We start from the raw sequence: 24,999 nt of genomic DNA, 5'->3' as shown, positions 1-24,999 counted from the left end.
GCACAGAGGGGGTCAGTGCCCCTAACCCCCACATTGTTCAGAGCTCAGCTATATTTGTAATGACTTTTGGTGTTGTCTGGAATTAAGCCAAACTTCACAGATTAAGCACAGTCCTTCACAAGACTGCCATTACTTCAGATGCTAGCTGCAAGTTCAGGGGTCCCCAGACCTCCCACGGTTCTGACTAACTAGATACAAGTGTGGGAGATCCCACTAACCTGTCAGGGTTGATAATTTACTAGAATGATTCATAGAACTCAGCAAAGTACTATGCAGTTAACCCTTAAACAACAGGGCTTGAACTGCTCAGATCCACTTATACGTGGATTTTTTTCAATAAATGTGTACTACACAGTCCATGCTTGGTTGAATCCACAGATATAGAACTGCACTTCAGAGAGCTGAATGTAATATTATACATGGATTTCCAACTTTGCAGGGGTTGACGCCCCAACCCCCATGTTATTCAGGGGTCAACTGTACTTATGATACAGTTTTATTATAACAAGGGAGATATAAATCAGGAGCAGCCGATAGAAGAGACACGTAGTGCAAGGTCTGGGCGGGTCCCAAACAAGAAGCTTCTTTGTCTTCGGGAACATGTCACTTTCCACATACATTGATGTGTAACAATACATATGGAATGAGCTCCTAGGCATCTGTGTCCTGAGTTTTTATTGGAGTTTCCCTACAAGGCCTGATTGATTGAATCACCGGCTGTGTGATTGAACTCAGTCTCCAGCCCCGCTTCGGCACTTGGCAGAAGTCAGGCTGATATCACGTGCCTCAGAGCCCCAGCCTCTCATCACATGGTTGATGTTTCTGAAATGGCCAGCCCCCAGCCCGAGTTATCCTTTTAGCATCAGTGTCATCAAACTGACATAGACTCTCAGAGTCTGCCAGGAATAACAAAGGCACTCATATCACTCAGGAAATTCCATGGGTTTAGAGGTTACCTCCCAGGAACCAGGGGTAGAGGTCAGCCAAATTCTTTATTATACAGTAATACTTTACCCAGTGCCCATGAATTATGAGCTTTTTCTATCTGGGTTTTGGGAATAGGCACTATTCCCAGACCTGTGTAACAGATATGCTCCCAATAATCATTTCAGGCATTTCTTTCACTAGCCTCAAGAAGTTTCCTCACACACATTTGCTAATCAGAACACTGCTATTCTGATGGGACCCTGTGTGAACCTTTGGAGTTCTCTCTCTGCAGTTTTCTCCTCTCTGTCCTGTGAACTCTAGCTACCTTGATTTTTTTCTCGATTTTCAGTTTTGTCTCCTCAACTCAGGAAGTCTGCCAGCCTCTGCCTGGGTTCCCGCTTCCTGCATCTGAGCTTGGAAACGCTCCTAAAGCATAAGCTGGGCAGTCATAGAGCTCATCTTGTTTGTTTCCTGTCTCTCAAGGACCACTGTCCTTTGTTGTCTGAAATTTGGTGTCTTGGTGATCACTGTTCCATGTGTTTTGTGTGAATTTTGGTCGTTTAAGGCAGAAGGCTAAATCCAGTCCCCTTTTCTCCATCTTGGCCAGAAGTGAAATTTTTTAAATTATATTTTAATCTATAAGATCTCTCTCTCTATTCTTCTATTCCTACCCCCATCCCTTTGTCCCTCCTTGGTAACTTTAGTTTTTAGTCACATTTTTGACAAGATAGTTTTTCTTTCAGATTGTAATCTATTTTGGAATGAAAAGGAGATATTTATCCTGTAATCAAGCAACAGCAGCCTAAGGTTTTTATGGCCTATCTCAATTCATTTTTACAAATATTTATTGGATTATCTACTGAAGCATCTCACTCTACATCATCACTTTCTCCCTAGTTTACCGGGATTTACAACCTATTGATTTCAAAACCTTTTCACTGTTTCTCACTCCTCCGGCTTTTCTGTTTATCTACATTAAGATTCCATGGTTTCATCATTAAAATCACTTTTTTACATAATTCTAGTTCTTTTTTCACTTTTACCCTGTGTTGTGGTAGCCTGGCAAAATGTAAACCCTGATTAAATCTACCTCTTTGTTTAAAATTATTTTTTTCAATTTATGTATGGTAAAATCCACCTTTTTTGGAGTACATTCCAAGAGTTTTGACAATGTATACAGTTATGTTACTACCACTGTCACAATCAAGATACAGAACAGTTCCATCACCAGAAAATTTGCTGGTGCACCTGTAATGTCTGGCAACCATTGATCCTTTGTCCCTATAGTTTTAGTTTTTTCAGACTGTCCTATAATGGAAATTATACAGCATGTAGCCTTCTTAATCTGGCTTCTTTTACTTATCATAATGCATTTGAGATTAATCTGTGTTGTTATATGTATTGTTGGGAAGGAAATAAAATCTTTTTCTTCTACTCATCTCAGGTTCTTCAGCTGGGGCCCTCTAAATTAGACTGGCCAAAGACTGATTAACAAGAGGCATATTTAGGGGTACTGTATTCTGGTACCCTTCAGTATCAATAGGTCATTCATTTTTATTGCTGAGTAGTGTTGTATTGTATGTATGAACTACAGTTTATTCATTCACCTGTTGATGCATATCTGGGTTTCTAGTTTCTGGCGACTGGGAATAAAGCTGCTATAAATATCCATGTATTAAGTTTTGTGTGAATATTTAGTTTTCATTTCTGTGGGAGTGGGATAGTTGAGCCATATTGTATGTTTAACATTATAAGGAACTGAAATTGTTTTCTAAAATGCCTGCAGTATTTTGCATTCATCAGGTATAAGGATCCTTTTTTTTTGGCCAGTACTCATTATTTCTCCTTTTTGGTTTTTAATTTTTGCCATTCTAATAGGAGTCTAGTGGTTTTAATTTTTGTGATTTTAATTTGTATATTTCCTGTGATGAATGATTTAGAGCATCTTTCATTTGCTTATTTTGTCTTCTTTATATCTTTAGTGAATGTTCAGATTTTTTCAACTGTTCATATTTTAAAAATATGGTTGTTGTTTTCTTATTGTTGAGTTTTGAGAGTATTTCATCTATTCTGAATGTAAGTCCTTTGGTAGATTTGTATCATTTAAAAATATTTTCTCCCAGTCTGTAATTTATCTTTTCATTCTCTTAACAGTGTCTTTCACAGAACAAAAGTTTTTAATTTTGTTGAAGTCCAGTTTATTAATTTTTTTATGGAGTGTTCTTTTTATATCATATCTAAGAACTTATTGACTGAAACTTATATCACAAACATTTTCCTCCATGTTTTCTTCTAAAAAGTTTGTAGTTTGTGATTCCCTGGTGGCGCAGTGGTTGAGAGTCCACCTGCCGATGCAGGGGACATGGGTTCATGGCCCGGTCCGGGAAGATCCCACATGCCGCGGAGTGGCTAGGCCCGTAAGCCATGGCTGCTGACCCTGCACGTCCGTTGCCTGTGCTCCGCAACGGGAGAGGCCCACGTACCACGGAAAAAAAAAAAAAAAAAAAAAGTTTGTAGTTTTATGTTTTATATTTAGGTCAGTGATCCATTTTTAGTTAATCTTTATGATTGTTAGGCATTGTTTGAAGTTCTTTTTTTTCCCACTTGTATGTCCAGTCATTTCAGTATCATTTGTCATTTACTTGCCTTTGCACCTTTATCAAAAGTCAATTGATTATACCTGGTTGGATCTAATTCTTCCTTCATTCTTAACTTACATCCAAGCTTAAATATGAGTGAAGACAAAAAGAGTAGCATATTCACCGGTCTCATTTTAGATTCATGACCAATACCATTAAGGAAGCTCTTGGACCTACCTGGCAATCCTTCCTGGTCCATAATACATTCCTACTTCCCTAGATGACTATTTGCATGTGATCTCTTCTCAAATTTCCAGTGCCTCCTCTCCTTTCCTCAGTTTCAGCTGATGGCTTAGCCCAATTTCCCTGAGTGAATAGAAGCAATCAGAAGATAATTTTCACACAGTTCCATCCAGCAACTTACTAATATCTACACGTTTTCTTTTCTTAGCCTCCAGGACACCATTCTTGCTTGGTTCTTCTCCTGCAGTCTTCTGACTTCCCCTTCCTATCATATTCTACATCTCAGTAAATGGCAGTTCCTGTCTTCAACTTGCCCAGGCCATGAAATTCAGAGTCATCTCTTTTTTTTTTTCACATTCCACATCCAACCTAAGGGCAAATATTGTCCTTTTTCCCTTCAAAATATATTTAGAGTTTGATAACTTCTCACCATCTTTTGAACTGTTAACATCTTGGTTCAAGTTATCACTGTCTTTTGCCTGGATTATTTTTATTATGCTTATCTGATATCCTTTCTTCTATTCTTGTTCCCTTTCCATCTATTCTTTACAGAGAAAGTCAGAGAGATCCGTCAAAATAGGTCAAAAGCCTTCTCAAAGTTAAGGCAAAGGTCCTTGTGGTGACCTACCAGACCCTATGAAATCTAGCTGCGTGCTATCACTTCGATCTCAACTCCTACCATTCTTGCTCATTTTGCTTCAGCCACACTAGATGTGGAGTATATATGCGTGCATGTTTTACTCTACAGGTATTCATTTAGTCCCCAGGATGTTCCAGGCATTTGGGATATAACAAGAACAAAACAAGTGAGCATCCTTACCCTATTGGAGCTTACCTTAGAGGGAGGAGATAGTTAAATAAAAACAGAAAATGTTAGGTGGTGACAAAGCAGGGATAAACATTCAAATATTTGTTTAATATTGTATATAAAGGGTATATGAAACTTTTTAGTCTGCTTCTTTGTAAGAGTTTACAGACTAATCAGAGAGTAGAATATACACAATGGGGCTTTCATTATACATTTTCTTATTATTTAAATGAATGAGATCTTTTAATTTTGACATTCTTTTTATTTATGCTCATTTTATTACTATAAATTAAATCCTGCCATTGATGAATTCTTTCTTCCACTTCAATCTGGTTTTGCCCAGGACTTTAGAAATTACCAGTATACATTGCCAGTAGTTCAAGGTTTGGTGGTTGATATGGAAGTTCGGAAAACCAGCATCAAAATTCCCAGCAACAGATACAATGAGGTAAGATTTCCCATGAATTTTTCATAATTGAATATCATAAATGAAGATGAGAAATACATGATTACATGTAAAGTTTTAGTTAATCGACAGTGAAATCAGTTCATAATATTATATGACTTAGATCAGTGATAGGGAATTCCATAACAGAAAGACAAAATGTTAAATTCGTGATTTATGTAGTCTTTGCTTGTGTCATGTGTTGTGTTTTGAACTTTTGATGCTGACAGTCAGTGACAGATTTGCTTTTTGAGGTATAAAATTAACTTTATAATATTTATTAGTGGTGGGATCTTTTATTTTTCCCTCTTTCTATAAGTATATATTACTTTTAACTATACTTAATGTTTAATCATAGCTCACCTATAAGTTCCAAAATTATTTTTAAATAAGTTTTTGAAAGCAAATGTTTGCATTTTGAATTAAGCTGTATTTTGTAACTAAAATGAAATTGTGCATACTACACATAACAGAATTATGTAATAACTGTTCTTGCCTATTTGCCATGTGAAGTAGTACTTGAATTTAAAAATTTCTTAAAATGGGTTCTAAAGTGTTGGATAGTAATCATTGTGATTTAAAATAGAAAATTTAAAAATTAGTTTGATATAATGTTAAAATTTGTTGTTTTATTAGACAGGGTGATAACTCCACAGTTACTTCTTCCACCATATCTTGGTATAAAATAACTTCTTCCCTCCTTCTCTTTCTTCCTTTTCTTCCTTTCTTTTTTCCTTTCTCATTCAGCCATTTATTCACTTACTCATTTGTACATTCAATAAACATTTTATACTTGATATACACTTAAAATCACAGAAATGTCTTACTGGACTTTTAAGCGCAGGGCTCAGTATTATTATGTAGGAATGACCTATTTGAAGAAAACATTTACCCTGTGACTTTCTGTCTGATGGCTTTTTTCAGGACACTAGAAAATAGTAGTTAGAATGTGTGCTTAATTTTTCCTGGGATACAATTAGCTATTAGATAGTCCTACCTTGGAACTATGCTAAACTAGAGTCAAATCTTTAAAGAGAACTATTTTTATGTAATTTATGCCCTAAATAGTTTTTAAAGGAGGCTATGCTTTGAAAACTTGTTTTATTTCCCATATTTGAAATGTTATTATCTATTTCACAAACGTCTGTTAAATATATTCCGTGATATGATACAAAGATGAATCAGATATTTTGCCTGCCTTCTGGGAGCTTATTGCCAGAAGTGAGATGATCAGATGTCAGCTCCAAGTGGATAACATACATTGCTATCCTTGATGTTTACAAGATGGTACTTTGTGTTTGGTAATTAGATCTGTTTATACAAGTATATTTGTAAAAGCTTTGAGGCCCCCATAATTATTTCAGTACTTGACTGAGGACATTCATGACAACAACTGCCATTCATATTATCTGTCTTTATCTGAATTCTGCCTCCTAGGTTTATGGTTGTGTAGGTTCAGAAATCTTTATTCAAAAACAGTAACTGTATTTCTTGTCATTTATTACATTTAATTTTCAATAAAGTTTACCAATTATATATCACTTATTTTTCTTACTTAATTTAGCAGACTGACTTCCCTTCTAATTCAATTTTTGTTTTAACTCAGTGTAATTTTATTTCTCATGATGTTGGACAGTTGAATTGTCTTGTGTCTAATAGTTGAAAAAGTAATTTCTTATACATTATTTCATTTAATCACCACAATATTCCACCTTTCCTCTCATTCATTTTTCTTTATTTGTACCTTTAGTTTTTCTTATCACTCCCTGAACTATGTTTTCTTTTGTTTATAGCCTTTGCACAAGCTATTTTCTAATTGTTGTACTTCCCCTACTCTTCATTTGCATAACCCATACTCAATTTTCAGGTTTCAGTTTAAATGGCATTTTCTCAGATAGGCTTTCATTTTTCCACATATTTATTTCAGATAGGCTTTCATTTAATAACACACATTCTATGTGTAATACTCACTATATTTGTAATTCCTTATTCAGTGTCTGTTTTCTCTACTAGACTTTTAGTTCCATGAGGGACTGTGTCTGTCTTGTTTACCACTGTATCATTAACAGTCAATCTAGTATAGAGTAATTGCACAAGAAATATATATTGAATGAAACAGAAATAAAATATAAACAACATAAAATGTAAAAACAAAATATAGATATATAAATAATATAAAAATAACTAAAAGATAAAGTAATATGGAAATAAGTGCTGAAACCTATTGGAAGTTTATTAAAGATTCAAAGAAGGGAGAGCTCTGATAAATGAAGCAGTCAGGAATTTGCTTTATGTCTAAATGAGCCTGAATCCCTAACAGCCAGAGCAGCACAGTCCATGTAGATGTTTATAAACATTCATGTAAATGTAAATGAAGGAAAGATTTGAAATGGACAGTGAAGGATGTATAGGCACTATAAAGTGAAGGGTGGAAAATAAGTGAAAAGAGGGATAGATACCAGCCTAAACAAAAGGCAGGAAAGCACCAGGAATGGGCATGTCTGGTAGGGACGATGGAGATATCAACCTGCCTAGTGAAGAAGAGGCTAAAGGCGACTGGGAAATGAAGTTGTACAAAGAGACTGCTGCATATTCAGAGGCTTTCAGAAACCACACAAAGGAGTCTAGAGTCTAATATGATAATTTGTAGAGATTTTACAGGTTCTAAAGCAGAAAAGTGAATTAACCAAAGTAGAATTTTAGAAAACTGAGTTTTGGCAACTATATGTAAAATGTGGAGAGAGGAGGCCTCTAAATGTCAACTGAAAAAAAAAAAAAGAAAAGCACAGCGTAAAAGTTGAGAATTATGTTTTATACAGTGGCCTTATTGAGGACTGTAGCCCAGGATACAGCCTCTCAGATAGCTCTGAGGAACTGTTCCAAAGAGGTAAGGGAGGAGCCAGGATAGATAGGAATTTTTGCTGGGAAAAAAACAAAACAAAACATGTAGTTGAACATCAGAAGAGTACTGCTAATCATAAAAAACACCAGACATCTCAAGTTAATGATTTTAGTGCTTTTCTATTTATGGGAAAATGCAAGAGTCAGGGCTCACTGAAATTATTCCTCAGACAGGCATCTTAACTCTCTAGGGCCAGTATCCTGTTTTTCTCCATCCTGATTTACCCTAAGGGTGCACTGTTGGTGGCAGGTGCAGAGGCTGATGACTTGATGATAGGCAACATTTGTTGTTTACCAGAATGGCAGGCAACATTCTTTGTTTACTGAAATGGCAGGCAACATTTTTTTCCATATAAGGAAAGACTTTAAGCTTAGAAAGCTAGAAGATAATATTTCTGAAGTAGTAATTTTAATAAATGAAGTAGTCATTGTATATAAATTTTCTTATCTCCTTCATCAAGGCCATGCAAGATCTCTGTTGGTCTAGGTAACGCTACTCATGTTCTTATGATGAGATTATTTTGATCATTGTGTTAACTAACATCTATTTAGGGTATATTATATATCAGGTACTATTCTAAGCATCTATGTATCTTCACACTATTTCTGTGAAATGAGTAGGGTAATTACCTTTTTACAGATGAGGAAATTAAGGCACAGAGCGAGCAAGTGTTGGAGCTAGAATCAAACCCAGACACTCTAATTCCAAACCCAGACACTCTAATTCTACTCTTAAACACTATACTAAACCGGTTTTCATAGACATCAGTTTAATGATTACATCTGATTGTAGGGCTGATTATAGGGTCTTTACAGAGGTAAAGCCCTAATCTAGTATGACTTACAAGAAGGGGAAATTTGGACATAGATATGCATAAAGAGAAGGTGATATGAAGAGACATAGGGAGAAGATGGAAGTCAGGTCAAGTCCTTGACTCTGCAAGTCAAGGAGAGAGGTCTGGAACAAATCTTTCCTTTTACAGCCCTCAAATGGAACCAGCTCTGCTGACATCTTAATTTTGGACTTCTAGCCTCCAGAATTGTGAGACAATAAATTTCTATTGTTTAAGCCACCAGTTTGCAGTACTTTCTTATAGCAGCACTAGCACATTAACATAGCAGTCCACTGTAAATAGCTAAACATCAAGACAAAATATGTGGGGGGAAAATACAAAGGACAATGGGGCAGAGAAGGTGAGCCCTATGATTACCCTACTTTACTGTCTGGAGTTTCCAGGCCATAGAGCAGTTAGGGGGGGAACCTAAACTGAGCCTAGAGGTCTCCCTGCATTGAAGACAGTGTAGGGAGGGCATGATGGCTAGAATTTACAAGACAGATTATGGAAATAAAAGAACTCTGGAGATCTGCAGGAGGTTCCTATTGTGTCTTCAGCTGATTACTAATCAGTGCATGTATGTGAGAAAAACACTGGAAAGGAGCAGGGAGAACAGTTCTCAGAGGTCCAGGAATAATTTGTATTCTTATGAGCTAGAGTAAGAAAGGGACAAATAATTCCTAAGGATCGAAGTTATCCATAAATTTGGGCTGCTCTGATCCTACCTAACAAGCTTAAAATAAAGCTTCAACAAGATCAAGGCACATACCTGTTAAGGAGAGACACAGAAAATATAAATAATACCCAAATCAAGCTTCAAGAAGCAAAAATGACAATGAGATGAAAAATACATTGGATGAGATTAATGGCAGATCAGACACTGCTGAAAAAATTTAATAAACTTTAAACAGCAATAGAACTATCCAAAACGAAACACAAAGAGAAAAGGCTGAAAAATTAAATGAACAGCACATGATTGAGATGTGGGAAGTGTTGGATGGCCTAACTCTGTAATTGAAATCTCCAAAGGAGAGGAGTGGGTTGACAGAAAAGATATTTGAAGAATCAGTGATCAAAAATTTTATAAATTTAGGGGCTTCCCTGGTGGCGCAGTGGTTGAGAGTCCACCTGCCAATGCAGGGGACATGGGTTCGTGCCCCAGTCCAGGAAGATCCCACATGCGGCGGAGCAGCTAGACCCGTGAGCTATGGCCACTGAGCCTGCGCGTCCAGAGCCTGCACTCCACAATGGGTGGGGCTGTGGCAGTGAGAGGCCTGTGTACTGCAAAAAAAAAAAAAAAAAAATTTATAAATTTAATGAGAAGTATAATCACATAGATTCAAAAAGCTCAATGAACTCCAGCTGCAGGAAACAGGATGAAAACTACATTAAGGAACATTATAATCATCAAAATCAAATTGCTTAACCCCAGAGGTAAAGAGAAGAATCTTAAAAGCAGCGAGAGAAAAAAATCCACATTGTATACTGAGGAATGAGTATAAGAATGACAGCAGACTTCTCATCAAAACAGTTCAATCCGCAAGACAGTGTACAAAACCTTTAAAGTATACTGAAATAGATAACTGTTAACCTATATTTTATACCCAGTAAAAATATGTTTCAAAAATGAAAAGCAAAATGCTTTTTCAGAAATATAAGAGCTAAAAGAATGTATTACCAGCCACCTATTCCACAAGAAATGTTAAAGGAAGTCCTTCATGGAGAATACCAAATAATGGAAATCTGGAACCACACAAAGTAATGAAGAGCAGCAGAAATGGTTAAATATATAGGTAAATATAAAAACTCTTTAAAAGATAATTGTTTAAAGCAAAACTAACAACAGTGTTTTGTGGAGTTTATAACTTACGTAGAAACAAAGGGTATTTCCAGGAAAGGGGAAATAGAAGTATACATGACATGTCTATATGACATGGGATGTGGCATAATATTACTTGAAAGTAGATTGATAAGTAAAGATGTAGAATAAAAATCTAAAAGCAACCACTAGAAAAATTTAAATGGAGAGGTATAGCTAATAAGCCAACAAAAAGAAACTGGAATTATATAAAGAAGGCTGGAAAAGAAGAAAAGGAGAACAAAGAGGAGATATAACGAATAGGATATAAGTGGCAAGATGCTAGATTTAAATCCAGCCACATCAATAATCACATTAACTATAAATGACCTAAGCACCCTCAGTTAAAAAGGGGAAATTGTTAGATTGATAAACAAGAAAGATTCAGCTATATGCTGTGAATAAGAAAACCACTTGGAATATGAGGATACAGATAGTTTAAAAGTAAATGGATGGGAAAAGATATACTACAGTAATACTAATCAAAAGAAAGCTTGAGTGGATAGAGTAATATCAAAATGTATTTCAGAATAAACAATATTACCAGGGATAAGGAGACACATTTCATAACTATAAAGGGATCAATTCATCAAAAGGGTACAACAATCCTAAACATTTGTGCATCTAATAACAGTGCTTCAAAATGCATGAAGCGAGAACTGTTAGAACTATAAGGACAAATATAGATAAATAGAACTACAAGGATGAACTCACAAGTATATTATGAGATTTCAGTAACCCCCTGTATCAATAATTGATAGAAGAAGTAGACAGAAAATCATCAAGGATATAGAAAACCTGAATAAAATACACACTTCTCAATAACCAATGGGTCAAAGAAGAAACCTAAAGAAAAATTAGAAAATATTTTGAGCTGACTGAAAATGAAAACATGGCATATCAGAATTTGTGGGATGCAGCTAAAGCGGTGATTAAAAAGAAATTGATAGCATTAAACTTCTATATTAGAGAAAAAAGACATCTCAAATCATTGACCTACTCTTCTACCTTAGGAAATTAGAAAAAGAAGAGCAAATGAAACACAAAGCAAACAGAAGAAAGGAAATAACAAAGACCAGCAATTCACAAAATAGAAGGCAGAGGGCTTCCCTGGTGGCGCAGTGGTTGAGGGTCCACCTGCCGATTCAGGGGACGCAGGTTCGTGCCCTGGTCTGGGAGGATCCCACATGCCGTGGAGCGGCTGGGCCCGTGGGCCACGGCCGCTGAGCCTGCGTGTCCGGAGCCTGTGCTCCTCAACGGGAGAGGCCGCAGTGGTGAGAGGCCCGCGTACCGCAAAAAAAAAAGAAAGAAAAAAAAGAAGGCAGAGAAACAATTTAAAAAATGAAACTAAAAGTTCTTGAGATCAATAAAATCAAATTTCTAATCAGATTGATTAGATAAATAGTGAAAACACACAGGGTACAAGAAAGGTGGTAGAGTAGGAGGACATGGAGCTCACTGCCCATCCCCCCCAACAAACACATCACCAATGCATCAACATGTGGAGCAGTTCTCACTGAAAACTAACTGGAAACCGGCCTAAAGATTCTTGTACAACCAAGGCTCTAAGACAGATGCACAAAATCGGGTAGGAAGGGAAGAGAAGTGATCAGGTCAACCTGTGTCCCTAGAAGGAGACACAGAAAAGGAGGGGGATTACATAGGCTCAGAGATCCTCCCTGGGGAGAGCTGTTCAAGCCACATATTGGGCACCCTAGCCTTGAGGTCTGACACTGAGAAGATGAGCACCTTAACTGGTTTGAAAACCAGTGGGACTAACAGGAGGGCTGTAAGACTCTGATTATGAAGTGCATGCAAACACTTGCTACTCCTGAAAAAAGGTGGAGGAAGGAGATTAAAGCTGCATAGAACTCTGGCTGGTTTCCCATAACCACTGCAGCATGCACCCCAGCCTGAGCTGAGTGCCCTTTCCATCCCCAGTTGCTCCATGACACAGTTCCACACTAGGGCAAGGGCTGCTGCAGCCAAGGGGAGTGCATGGTTGTGAAGGACAGAGCCAACGTGGACCCAGAAGGGCATCTGAGTGGGGTAGGGGCAGCCATTGCTGGTGTTTATGGAGGCAGTGCATCTGAAGCACTCTAAGACTCTGACTGGGACCAGGACTACCATAGCCCGCATTGCAACCCATGCTGAGCACCCACTTCAGCCCTTCTTGCTCTAGTACTGCTCCCCTCTGGAGCAAGGGAACTGGTGCTGGGAGTGGGAGATCACACACTTAGAGGGAACTGAGACAGCTTGGACCTGACCCTCAGGGATTCTGCTCCAGCAACCTGGGGCCTCACTGCACCCCAAATAGGGTGTTGATGGCCACCGAGCAGAGGAGAAGCCCCAGCCCACACCTGGCTCTCTTCCTAGCCACTCCACCTCCAACCCCACTTTGTACCAGGGTGATAGCTGCCAGCACAGCCTGGGGGAAGAGACGGTTTGTGCTTGTGTCAGATGCAGCACTCCTACCAAAGCCAGTCGGCACGTGCACTGTATAAGGACACTCATACAAGGACAGCCCTTCAAGACCAGAATAGATAACTGTGCCACCTAATTTCATAGACACAGAGAAAGTTAAGCAAAATGAGAAGACAGAGGAATTTGTTTCATTTGAAAGAACGGGAGAAAACTCCTGAAAAAACAACTAATGAAACAAATAATTTACCACATCAAGAGTTCAAAGCATTAGTAATAAGAATGCTAACTGAATTAGGGAAAATAATAGATGAACACAGTAAGAATTTTAACAAGGAACTAGAAAATATTTAAAAGAACCAGTCAGAACTGAAGAATACTATAACTGAAATGAAAATTGTTGACATAAAGTGTAGGAAGATTTTCTTAGATCTGTCTCCTAAGGCAAAAGAAATAAAAGCAAAAATAAATAAGTGGGACCTAATTAAATGTAAAATTTTTTTTTTTACACCAAAGGAAACCATCAACAACATGAAAACACAACCTCTTGAATAGGAGAAAATATTTGCAAATGATATGACCGATAAGGGGTTAATGTCCAAACTATATACATGGTTCACACAACTCAATATCAAAAAAACAACCAACCTGATTTAAAAATGGTCAGAAGGGAATTCCCTGGCAGTCCAGTGGTTAGGAGTCAGTGCTCTCACTGCCGGGGCCCAGGTTTGATCCTTGATCGGGGAACTAAGATTCTGCAAGCTGCACGGCATGGCCAAAAAAAAAGGTAAGAAGACATAAATAGACATTGTGTCAAAGAAAATATACACATGGCCAAAGGCACATGAAAAGTTTCTCAACATTTCTAATCATCAGAGAAATGCAAATCAAAACCCCAGTGAGATAGCAACTCACGCTTGTCAGAATGGCTATCATCAAAATGTCTATAAGCAGCTATACTCCAATAAAGATTAATTTTTAAAAAAGCGTATAAATAACAAACGTTGGCAAAGCTGTGGAGAAAGGGGGATCCTAGTACACTGTTAGTGGGAATGTAAATTGGTACAGCTACTATGGAGAATATTATGGAGATTCCTCAAAAAAGTAAAGATAGAACTGCCATGATTCAGCAGTTCCACTCCTGGATGTATATTCGAAGAAAACAAAAACAGTAATTTGAAAATATACATGTACCCCAATGTTCATAGCAGCATAATTTACAGTAGCCAAGATATAGAAGAAACCTAAGTGTCCATGAACAGATGGATGGATAAATAAGATGTGATACATAGATATATCTCTTTATCTATCTATCTGTCTATCTATGTAATGGAGTATTACTCGGCCATGAGAAAGAATGAAATTCTGCCATTTACAACAATATGGACGGACCGAGAGGGTATTATGCTTAGTGAAATACGTCAGACAGAGAAAGACAAATACTGTAATGCTATCACTTGTATGTGGAATCTAAAAAATAAAACAAACCAATGAATATAACCAAACAGAAACAGACTCACAGATATAGAGAATAAACTAGGAAGAGGGGAGTGGGGAGTGGCAAGATATGGGTAGGGGAGTAAGGAGGTACAAACTACTGTCTATAAAATAAATAAGACTAGAAGGATATATTGTACAGCACAGGGAAATATAGTCACTATTTTATAAACTTTAAATGCAGTATAATCTATAAAAATATTGAATCACTGTTGCACACCTGAAACTAATATTGTAAATCACCTATACTTCAATTAAAAAATAGTAAAAACACAAATTAACATTATGAGATGTGAGAGAGAGGGCTATCATTACAAGTCCTGTAAATAGTAAGAAGACAATAGGGCATATTATGAACACATTTATGCTAATACATGTCCAACTTGGACAAAATGGAAAAATTCTTTGAACATCAACTTTCATACCTCTGTCAAGAAAAAATAGGTAGCTGGAATAGCCCTGCGTCCATTGAAAGAGTTGAATTTATTATTATAAACCTTTTCACAAAGAAAAGCCCAGGTCTAGATATGTTCACTGGTGACTTTTACAAAATGAAGGAAGAAATAACACCAGTTCTATACACTCTTAGAAAATAGATGAGGAGGGAATCTCTTTCGATGGGGCCTTCATTACACTAGTATCAAAACTAGAAAAAAAATTGGAAGAAATGAAAACTGCAGACCTATATCCCTCATAGGTGGTTGCATAAATACATAAGTTTTTAGTATATCCAGTTCAGTAATACACAAAATAATAAGGTACTTCATGACTAAATGGGGCTTATTCCAAATATGCTAAATTGCTTTAACATTCAAAAATCAATCTGTAACTCAGCATATTAACAGGACAGAAAGGAAAAACACGTTAAAAGAAAAAGCTGCTGCAGAAAAAGCATTTGATGAACTCATACTTCCATTCAATCTCTCTCTCTCTCCCCCACACCCTCTCTCTCTCTATATATATATAGAGAGAGCTATCTATCTATGTGTGTGTGTGTATATATATATATATATATATGTATCAGCAGTTTAAAAATAGAAGAGAACTTTTAAAATCTAATAAAGAGAATTTATGAAAAACTTAAAATTAATATATCTAACAGTGACTTGATTGACTGGTTCTTCTTTAAGATTGGGAACAAGGAGATGATGTCTACTCTTATTTCTATTTAGCATTTCAGTGGATCTTCTAGCCAATGTAATAAGGCAATAAAACAAAATTAGAGGAATACAGATGAAAAAAAGAAGTAAGATTGTCTGTATTCACAGATAACATGATTGTCTGTGTAGGAAATTCTAAAGAATTTACAGAATAGTACTAGATGTGGTCCAATGAATTTATCAGAGTTGCAAAATCATTGTGTAAAAGTCAACTGTATTTCTGTATACTAACAATCAGAAATTGGAATTTAAAAACAATACAGTAGGGCTTCCCTGGTGGCACAGTGGTTAAGAATATGCCTGCTAATGCAGGGGACATGGGTTCGAGCCCTGGTCCGCGAAGATCCCACATGCCGTGGAGCAGCTAAGCCCGTGCGCCACAACTACTGAGCCTGTGCTCTAGAGCCTGCAAACCACAACTACTGAACCCCGCAGGCCTAGAGCCCGTGCTCCGCAACAAGAGAAGCCACCGCAGTGAGAAGCCCACACACCGCAACAAAGAGTAGCCCCCGCTTGCCGCAACTAGAGAAAGCCCATGTGCAGCAAGACCCAACGCAGCCAAAAATAAATAAATAAATTGTTTTAAAAAACAATACTATTTTCATACACTGAAAACTACAGAATATTGCTAAGAGAAATTGAAGACCCAAATAAGTGAAGAGATATACTATATTTATGAATCAGAAGACTCAATATTGTTAAGATGTCATTTCTCCCGGAATTGATTCATAGCTTCAATACAGACCCAATCAAAATACCAGCAGGCTGTTTCAAAATAGAAACTGAGACACTGATTCTAAAATATATATGGAGATGCAAAAAATCTAGAATAGCTGAGACAACTTTGAAAAAGAACATAATTCAAAGACGTACACTACCTGATGTTAAGGCTTATTTTAAAGGTAGGTTAATCAAGACAGTATGGTTTTGGTATAATATGTATTTCTAGATTGGTGGAACAGAGTAGAATGATTTCAAGTGCTGTTTATATGGGTATATACACATACCAAAATTCATCAGATTGTACACTTTAAATATGTACTGAATATGTACATTTTGCCAATTATTTTAAATATAACTAAAAAATAACAAAAATTTTCAAGAAATGTAGTGGACATTCAAACTTTCATCATGTCACAGGGGGAATAGAGCCAAAGAGTTAACCTCATGTCAAAGTTTCAAGCAAAAAGGAACAAAATTGTATTAATTCTTTACTCAAAACCAGAGAGAAATAGAGAAATTTATATTGGTTGTGATATAATGCAAGAATCTGTGAAGTTGTATATCTATGTAATCCCCGTCTTGTATAATTTAGGCTGAATGGCCTCTTGAGATTCTTTTCCCTGTGTAATTCTAAAATCAGAGTTTTGGTTTATTTTAGTTCAAAGCTACACATATTCTTCAGAGAAATGTGAAGTTACAAAAGCATAATTTTAAAGGTTCATTGTAGCACAAATAAAAACAGATGGCCCTAAAATCTGTTTAAGGAATGTTTTATTTTCTGGCCCTCAAGGAATACATTTCTTTTCTCTTGGGATGGAGGAACTGATAGTCTTCTTTTCAAAAGAATGAAAGGAGTTGGTGAAAACTGCTCTGGAAAATAGTGCAGAGGAAGGAGGTGCTGTTCCATTGATTATTAGCATAGCTGTTCCCAGTGTTATACATGGAAGACAGTATTTAACCACAGGTTAAATGAAAATATAAGGATCCCCAAGAAGGAGCCCTGGCTGCTCTCCCTCCAGTGACTGCGCCAGGAGGTCACTGCTGAACACTGCATGTTCAGAGTAAGATTGTCTTCCCCTCCCTCCAGTGTCACTGCATGCCCATTGATAGGGGTGAACAGTGGCTTCAGAATGCTGTTTCTAGCCAAACCCCTGGCCTTCCCTATCTCCCAGCACTTACAAGCTTGCTGCCACTTTTGGCTTTCAGACTACCAGCTCTAATCTCATTGTGTTCAAGCACCACAAGAAACCCTGGACTCCTTCGGCATCCCTCATCTTCCACAATTTAACTTCTATCTCCGTACATCCCTCTTTCTGACTCCATATTTCACTCATTTTGAAAAACTCAAGGGCTCAGTCCCTGTAAGTTTTATTTGTCTCTATCCATTTCCTTGGTGAGCTATCCAGTCTCCTGGCCTTAAATACTGTCTCTATACTGATGTTGTCTTCCAAATATCTTTCTTCAGCCTGACTGTCTTCCCTGTTTTGTTAGACTTGAGGGTCTTTTAAAATAATTAATTAATTAATTAACTTTGTCGGCTGTGCCACGTGGCTTGCAGGATCTTAGTTCCCTGACCAGGGATTAAACCCCAGCCACGGCAGTGGAAGCCTGGAATCCTAACCACTAGGCCACCAGGGAACTCCTCGACTTGAGTGTCTTCTTGCGCACTTGACATCTCTACTTACATAGGCATCTCAAGCTTAGCAAGTTCAATTCTGACCTCCTGATCTTCCCTCAAAACCTCCTCTTCTTGTAGTCTTCCCTAAGTTAATGGCAGTGCCATCCTTCCAGTTACCAGGCTTAAAACTTTGGAGTCATCTTTAAGGCTTCTTTCATATTCTGTGTCCAGTCTGTTAGGAAATTCTTCTGGCTCTACCTTCCAAATTTATCTGGAACCCAACCACCCCTCAATCCTTGGGCCAGTCTTGGTCTAAGTTAATCTTGGATTTGTGTAGTGGTCTCCTAACTGGTCTTTTTTTTCATTTTTTTTAACATCTTTATTAGAGTATAATTGCTTTACAATGGCGTGTTAGTTTCTGCTTTATAACAAAGTGAATCAGCTATACATATACATATATCCCCGTATCTCCTCCCTCTTGGCGTCTCCCTCCCACCCTCCTTATCCCACGCCTCTAGGTGGTCACAAAGTACCAAGCTGATCTCCCTGTGCTATGTGGCTGGTTCCCACTAGCTATCTGTTTTACATTTGGTAGGGTATATATGTCAATGCCACTCTCTCACTTTGTCCCAGCTTGCCCTTCCCCCTCCCCATGTCCTCAAATACATTCTCTATGTCTGTGTCTTTATTCCTGTCCTGCCCCTAGGTTCTTCAGAAAGATTTTCTTTTTGATTCCATATATATGTGTTAGCATACAGTAGTTGTTTTTCTCTTTCTGACTTACTTCACTCTGTATGACAGTCTCTAGGTCCATCTACCTCACTATAAATAATTCAATTTTGTTTCTTTTTCCATTGTATATATGTGCCACGTCTTCTTTATCCATTCATCTGTCGATGGACACTTAGGTTGCTTCTGTGTCCTGGCTATTGCAAATAGTGCTGCAGTGAACATTGTGGTACATGACTCTTTTTGAATTATGGTTTTCTCAGGGTATATGCCCAGTAGGGGGACTGCTGGGTCATATGGTAGTTCTATTTTTAGTTTTTTAAGGAACCTCCATACTGTTCCACATAGTGGCTATATCAATTTACATTCCCACCAACAGTGCAAGAGGGTTCCCTTTTTTCCACACCCTCTCCAGCATTTATTGTTTGTAGATTTTTTGATGATGGCCATTCTGACTGGTGTGAGGTGATACCTCATTGTAGTTTTGTTTTTCTTTAATGATTAGTGATGTTGAACATCCTTTCATGTCTAACTGGTCTTCTTATTGGTAGCCTTTCCCCCATCAGTTTATTTTCAACACAGCAGCCCAAGCGATCCTGTTAAAATTAAGTCAAATCATGTCACTCCTCTGCTCAAAATTCTTCAAAGACCTTTCATACCAGTCAGAACTATCACTGAAGTCTTCTATAGCATTTGTACTTCTTAAACCATTACCTGTCTAACCTAACTTCTTACACCTCTCCTTTTTCAGTCACACTGTCCTTAATTAATGTTCCTTGAAACTGCCTGGCTTGCTAACATGCTACAACCACACAGCCATTGCACCAGCTATTCTAAATGCCTGTAAGGCTCTTCCTTACATATTCCCATGGCTTTTCCCTCACTTTTCAGTAAGACCTCTCCTAAGTATCCAATATTAAATCGCACTAGCCAGTACTCCTAGTCCTCCTTCATGCTTTATTTTTCTGTATAGCACTTATCAGTGTCTAACATTTAAAGTATTTTACTTATTTATTTAATTTTTTTCCTCCCCCTCTACACACAACAATCTAAGTTCTATGAGGGAAGATTTGTTTGTTCACACTGAATAAACCAAGTACTAACACAGTTCCTGGTACCCATTAGATGCTCATTGAGTATTTGGTACATGAATGAGTGAAGGTTCATGGTTCATGATATGTAGACCCATAGACCTGGAAGGTAGATGCCAGGTTCTAGACATAAGTGAACCCGAGCTAACTGGAAGGACAAATATTTATATCTTCCCTAAATATCTCCAGGGAAGGATATTCCTCCACCTGTCCCATTGTTATTCATTTCGGTGTTCCTTTCTCAGTTCTGTTTCTCTTCCTTTACTCATGCTTTTCTCTTTATCCAAAGTGTTCTTCCTCTGTACCTGATTTCAAAACCAATTCAAATGTTAAACCTTTTAGGAAACCTTCCTAGAATTCTTCCTAGACAGTATCACTCCTTCTTTCCTCTGTTCCCATCTTTTTTTTGGGGGGGCCGCCTTTTCAGATTATTCTAAGCTGTAATGATTTCTGTTTCCTCTAAGTTTGTATAATATATTAATATTTGTACATCTTTTACATTCTTTTTTAAAGTTTCTTTCTTTTTTTTTTTTTTTCCACCGTGAGGCTTGCAGGATCTTAGTTCTCCGACCAGGGATCGAACCTGGGCCCCGGCAGTGAAAGCATCAAGTCCTAACCACTAAACCACCAGGGAATTCCCCTAGAACTATATTTTTTTAATTGGTTTTTGTGATTGTGTGAATGGTTAGACTCTGGGGGTGGGAAACACAGGAAAATAAAGCTTATGTACTGCTTCACTTGGTATGTTAAAATGGTCCTTTTGATATAAGACCAAAATAGAATTTAGGTCAGTGCCTGGCTCATGGTTGGCACTTCATAGATGTTATCGATTTTGCACGTACTGTTGTTACAGAAGTTGCTTCCTGCCTTTTATCAGTATGTCATTGCTACTAATTTGTGAGCTCTTAGGAAGGTCTGAATCCCATTATCTCATAAGATGTACTCAGTTGAATTATTTGCTGCTGACTTGAAGGTTGCTTTACAATTTTATAAGCAGTGTGGAGGAGATGAGCATACAAATTTTATTTAACAAACACTCGAGCTTATTATGCTCTTAGTGCTGTTCTAAGCACTTTATTAATATTTGTTTAGTCCTCATCACATGAAATAGTTACTTTTTAAAATTTATTTTTATGTATTTATTTTTGGCTGCATTTGGGTCTTCGTGGCTGCGTGCAGGCTTTTTCTAGTTGTGGCGGGCAGGGGCTACTCTTCGTTGCAGTGCATGAGCTTCTCATTGTGGTGGTTTCTCGCGTTGCAGAGCACGGGCTCTAGGCGCTCAGGCTCAGTAGTTGTGGCTCACAGGCTCTAGAACACAGGCTCAGTAGTTGTGGTGCACGGGCCTAGTTGCTTCGTGGCATATGGGATCTTCCCAGACCAGGGCTTGAAACCATGTCCCCTGTATTGGCAGGCAGATTCTTTTTTTCTTTTTTAATTTATTTATTTATTTTTGGCTGCTTTGGGTCTTTGTTGCTGCATGTGAGCTTTCTCTAGTTGCAGCGAGTGGGGGCTACTCTTCATTGTGGTGTGCAGGCTTCTCATTGCAGTGGCTTCTCTTGTTGCGGAGCACGGGCTCTAGGTGCACGGGCTTCAGTAGTTGTGGCATGTGGGCTCAGTAGTTGTGGCTCGCAGGCTCTAGAGCGCAGGCTCAGTAGTTGTGGTGCACGGGCTTAGTTGCTCCGCGGCATGTGGGATCTTCCCAGACCAGGGCTCGAACCCGTGTCCCCTGCATTGGCAGGCGGATTCTTAACCACTGCACCACCAGGGAAGCCCCCAGGCGGATTCTTAACCACTGCACTACCAGGGAATTCCCATGAAATAGTTACTTTTATTATCCCATTTTACAGAGGAAGAAATTGGGACACAGAGAAATCAAGTGACTTGCCCAGTGACATACAGCTAGTTAGTAGCAAAGCCGGGATTGAAATATAGGCAGTTTGGCTTGAATCTTTGCTATTAATCAGATCCAGGACTGAATGTGGATGATGCCATATAAGAAATGCAAAGAATGTGCTATGGCAGTTCAAAGAAGGGAGTGGTCACATTAGTGTCTGATAGGGAATTAAAGAAGGCTATATGCAGGAGTTGGTGTTTTTCCTAAGCCTTGATTTGGGGTCAGCTTTTTCAGGTGCTTGGATATGGGAGAAGAAAAGGGAGACTAAAAAATAGCATATGCTAAAGCTCAGAGATGGAAAATGGAAGTAATCCTGCTTGTAAGGATACAGTAGGAAGAGAGATAAGAAAGTTGGTTTGGGGTTAGAGCATAGGACGCTTGCGATTTGAATGGAGGACAAGGTGGGGAAGATGTGATATGATCAGAGCTGTGCTTTGTAAATGTGGGAACATTCTGTGTGGACTAAAAATTAATCAGTCAGTCTAAGAAAGAAAAGAAAAATTTTATTTGAGCCAAATTGAGGATTATAACCCAGAACGGCATCTCAGAAAGCTCTGAGAAATGATATGCCCATTAGAATTCAAAGCACAATTATAAGTTTTTTGAGACAGAGTGCTGTACACTAAATGACATATTACTGACAGTTTACACAATCCAGATCTGCAAAAAATGGCCCCCTTACAAGATCCAGAAGCAATGTTATCTTTTAAGTGGTCTTGTTGGAGCTAGGAGAATGTTGCATTCATGGTTAAGCAGGTATTTCTGCCAGTGGGGAGGTTTGGTGGATGCATAATGCCGATTCACAGTGCACAGTAGTAGAGGGGAGACAGGAAGCCAAAAGGCAGAGAGAATTTTTTATGTTTAAATTTTTCTTGTGTTGCCATAAACTATGAATTTTATTTCACATGTGGAATGAGTCAGTGCTGCTAGAGACTGACTATAGATAAAACAGTTATAAAGTTGTTATTATATCCAGAAAAGAGGTAATTGGTCTTGAACTGCAGTGACAATAGTGATAGGTCAAGAGATATTACAGAATTTGAATTGACAGAGCAGAGAAATGGCACAAATAAAATGGAAAATCCAGTATTTATATCATCATATAACAAGTGTAAGTTTATTTTATGTTCAGTAAGATCCTTTGAATATCTGGGAAATTCTCCTTTTGGTATAAATGAACATAGTTTTAAGAGAAAAAAATCTGTTCATTCATTTCTAAAAAAATACGAAGTTTTTAAAATCTCATTGGGCTTGAAATTGACATCCAGGGAAATGATTTTCTTAGAGGCTAGCTAATTTATTCAGAATGTGTGAATCAAAAATATTTATTTATTAAAAAAAATTTTTTGGCCATGCCGTGCAGGTTGAGGGATCTTAGTTCCCCGACCAGGGATTGAACCAAGGCTTGCAAGTGAGAGCGCTGAGTCCTAACCACTGGACTGCCAGGGAATTCCTGAAAATATTTTTAATCTCTTCAATGTAGACAAAATTAGAAACCACTTTAGCCTAATGATTTGGAAGAAACGATGGATATGTTTTTTTTAGAATTGCTGTATATGATTGTAGCCATTTCCCTCATGTGATAAAAGTGTAAATTGCAAATGAGAACCTAAATTAGTCTATCTATTGACTTCCCTAAGTAGGAATCTTCTAGCTGACTTACCTTATTTGCAAAAACTTATTTAAAAGTAATCTTTGGAAAACCCTGATAGAACTGGTTTGTTTTAATGGGTTGATAAAAGTTAGTGTGAGAGGAATATTTAATTATTGTTTGGATGCCTCTGGCGATACAGCTATATATCAAAATATTAACTTTGTAAGAGTTATAAACATAACAAAGTCAAACCAGGAGATGATGATATCTCAGAATTGTATCGATACAGTACCGAGAAATAAATTTACCAAGGAGGTAAAAGACTTGAAACCTGAAAACGATAAAACTTGTTGAAAGAACTTGAAGAAGACCTAAATAAATGGGAAGACATCTCATATTCATGTATTGGAAGACTTAATATTGTTAATATGTCAATACTACCAAAGTGATCTACAGATCCAGTGCAAGCCCTATCAGAATTCCAGTGGCCTTTTTTTTTTGTAGAAATGGAAAGCCAATATTCAAATTCATTTGGAATTGCAAGGGACTCTGAAGCCAAAATAATCTTGTGAAAGAACAAAATGGGAGCCTACACATTTCCCAATTTCGAAACTTATTGCAAGGCTACAGTAATCAAAATAGTGCGGTATTGGCATGGAATAGAATTAAGGTCCCAGAAATAAATTCACACATTTATGTCCAGTTGATTTTGACAAGCATGCCAAGACTATTTAATGGTGAAAGAATAGTCTTCAACAAATGGTACTAGGACAACTGAATATCCATATATAAAAAGAATTAAGTTGTACCCTTACTTCAAACCATGAACGAAGTTTAACTCAAAATGGATCAATGACCTAAATATAAGAGCTAAATCCATAAAGCTCTTAGAAAAAAACATGAGGATAAGTTTTCATGACCTTTGATTTGGCAGTGGATTTTTAGATATGACACCAAAAGCACAAGCAAAAAAAGAAAAAAATACATAAATTGGACTTAATAAAAATTAAAACCTTTTGTGCATCCAAGGACATTAACAAGAAAGTGAAAAGACAACCAATACAATGGGAGAAAATATTTGCAATCTATATATCTGATAAGGATCTGGTCTCTAGATCTAGAATATGTAAAGAACTTTTATAACTCAACACAAAAGACAAACAATCCAATTTAAAAACGAGCAAAGGACTTGAAGAGACATTTCTCCAAAGAAGATATACAAATGGCCAACAAGCACTTGAAAGATGGTTAATGTCATCAGTCACTAGGGAAATGCAAATCAAAACCACAATGAGGTACTCCTTCATACCTACTAGGATGGCTATAAAAAACAACAACAACAGTGGAAAATAACAAGTGTTGACAAGGCTGCAGAGAAATTAGAAACCTAGTACACTGTTGGTGGAAATTTTAAATGATTCATGCACTATGAAAAACATTTTGGCAGCTCCTCAAAAAGTTAAACATAGAATTACCATATGACCCTGTAATTCTACCCCTAGTATATATTCCGAAGTATTGAAAACAGGTCCTCATAACAAGTACATGTACACACATTTTCATAGTAGCACTATTCACGATAGCCAAAAGGCCGACATAGCCCAAACATTCATGGATGGATGGTTAAACAAATTGTGGTGTATATGCACAATGAAATATTATTCAGCCATAAAAG

The 24,999-nt window shown here is 37.5% G+C and overlaps 1 protein-coding gene across 2 annotated transcripts in view; it reads left to right on the top strand.

Moving 5' to 3' along the window:
- Positions 1-24,999, top strand: part of ZFYVE9 (zinc finger FYVE-type containing 9) — a 133,565-nt gene that overhangs the window by 94,198 nt on the left and 14,368 nt on the right. For both annotated transcript variants that reach the window (XM_030870124.2, XM_030870120.2), the window contains one exon: positions 4,901-5,005. In XM_030870124.2, the coding sequence (XP_030725984.1) occupies positions 4,901-5,005 (105 nt within the window). The remainder of the gene's footprint in view (positions 1-4,900; positions 5,006-24,999) is intronic.

Source organism: Globicephala melas, chromosome 1 (genome assembly GCF_963455315.2).
Source record: "Globicephala melas chromosome 1, mGloMel1.2, whole genome shotgun sequence".
NCBI lineage: Eukaryota > Metazoa > Chordata > Mammalia > Artiodactyla > Delphinidae > Globicephala > Globicephala melas.
This window is presented reverse-complemented; position numbering and strand designations above follow the sequence as displayed.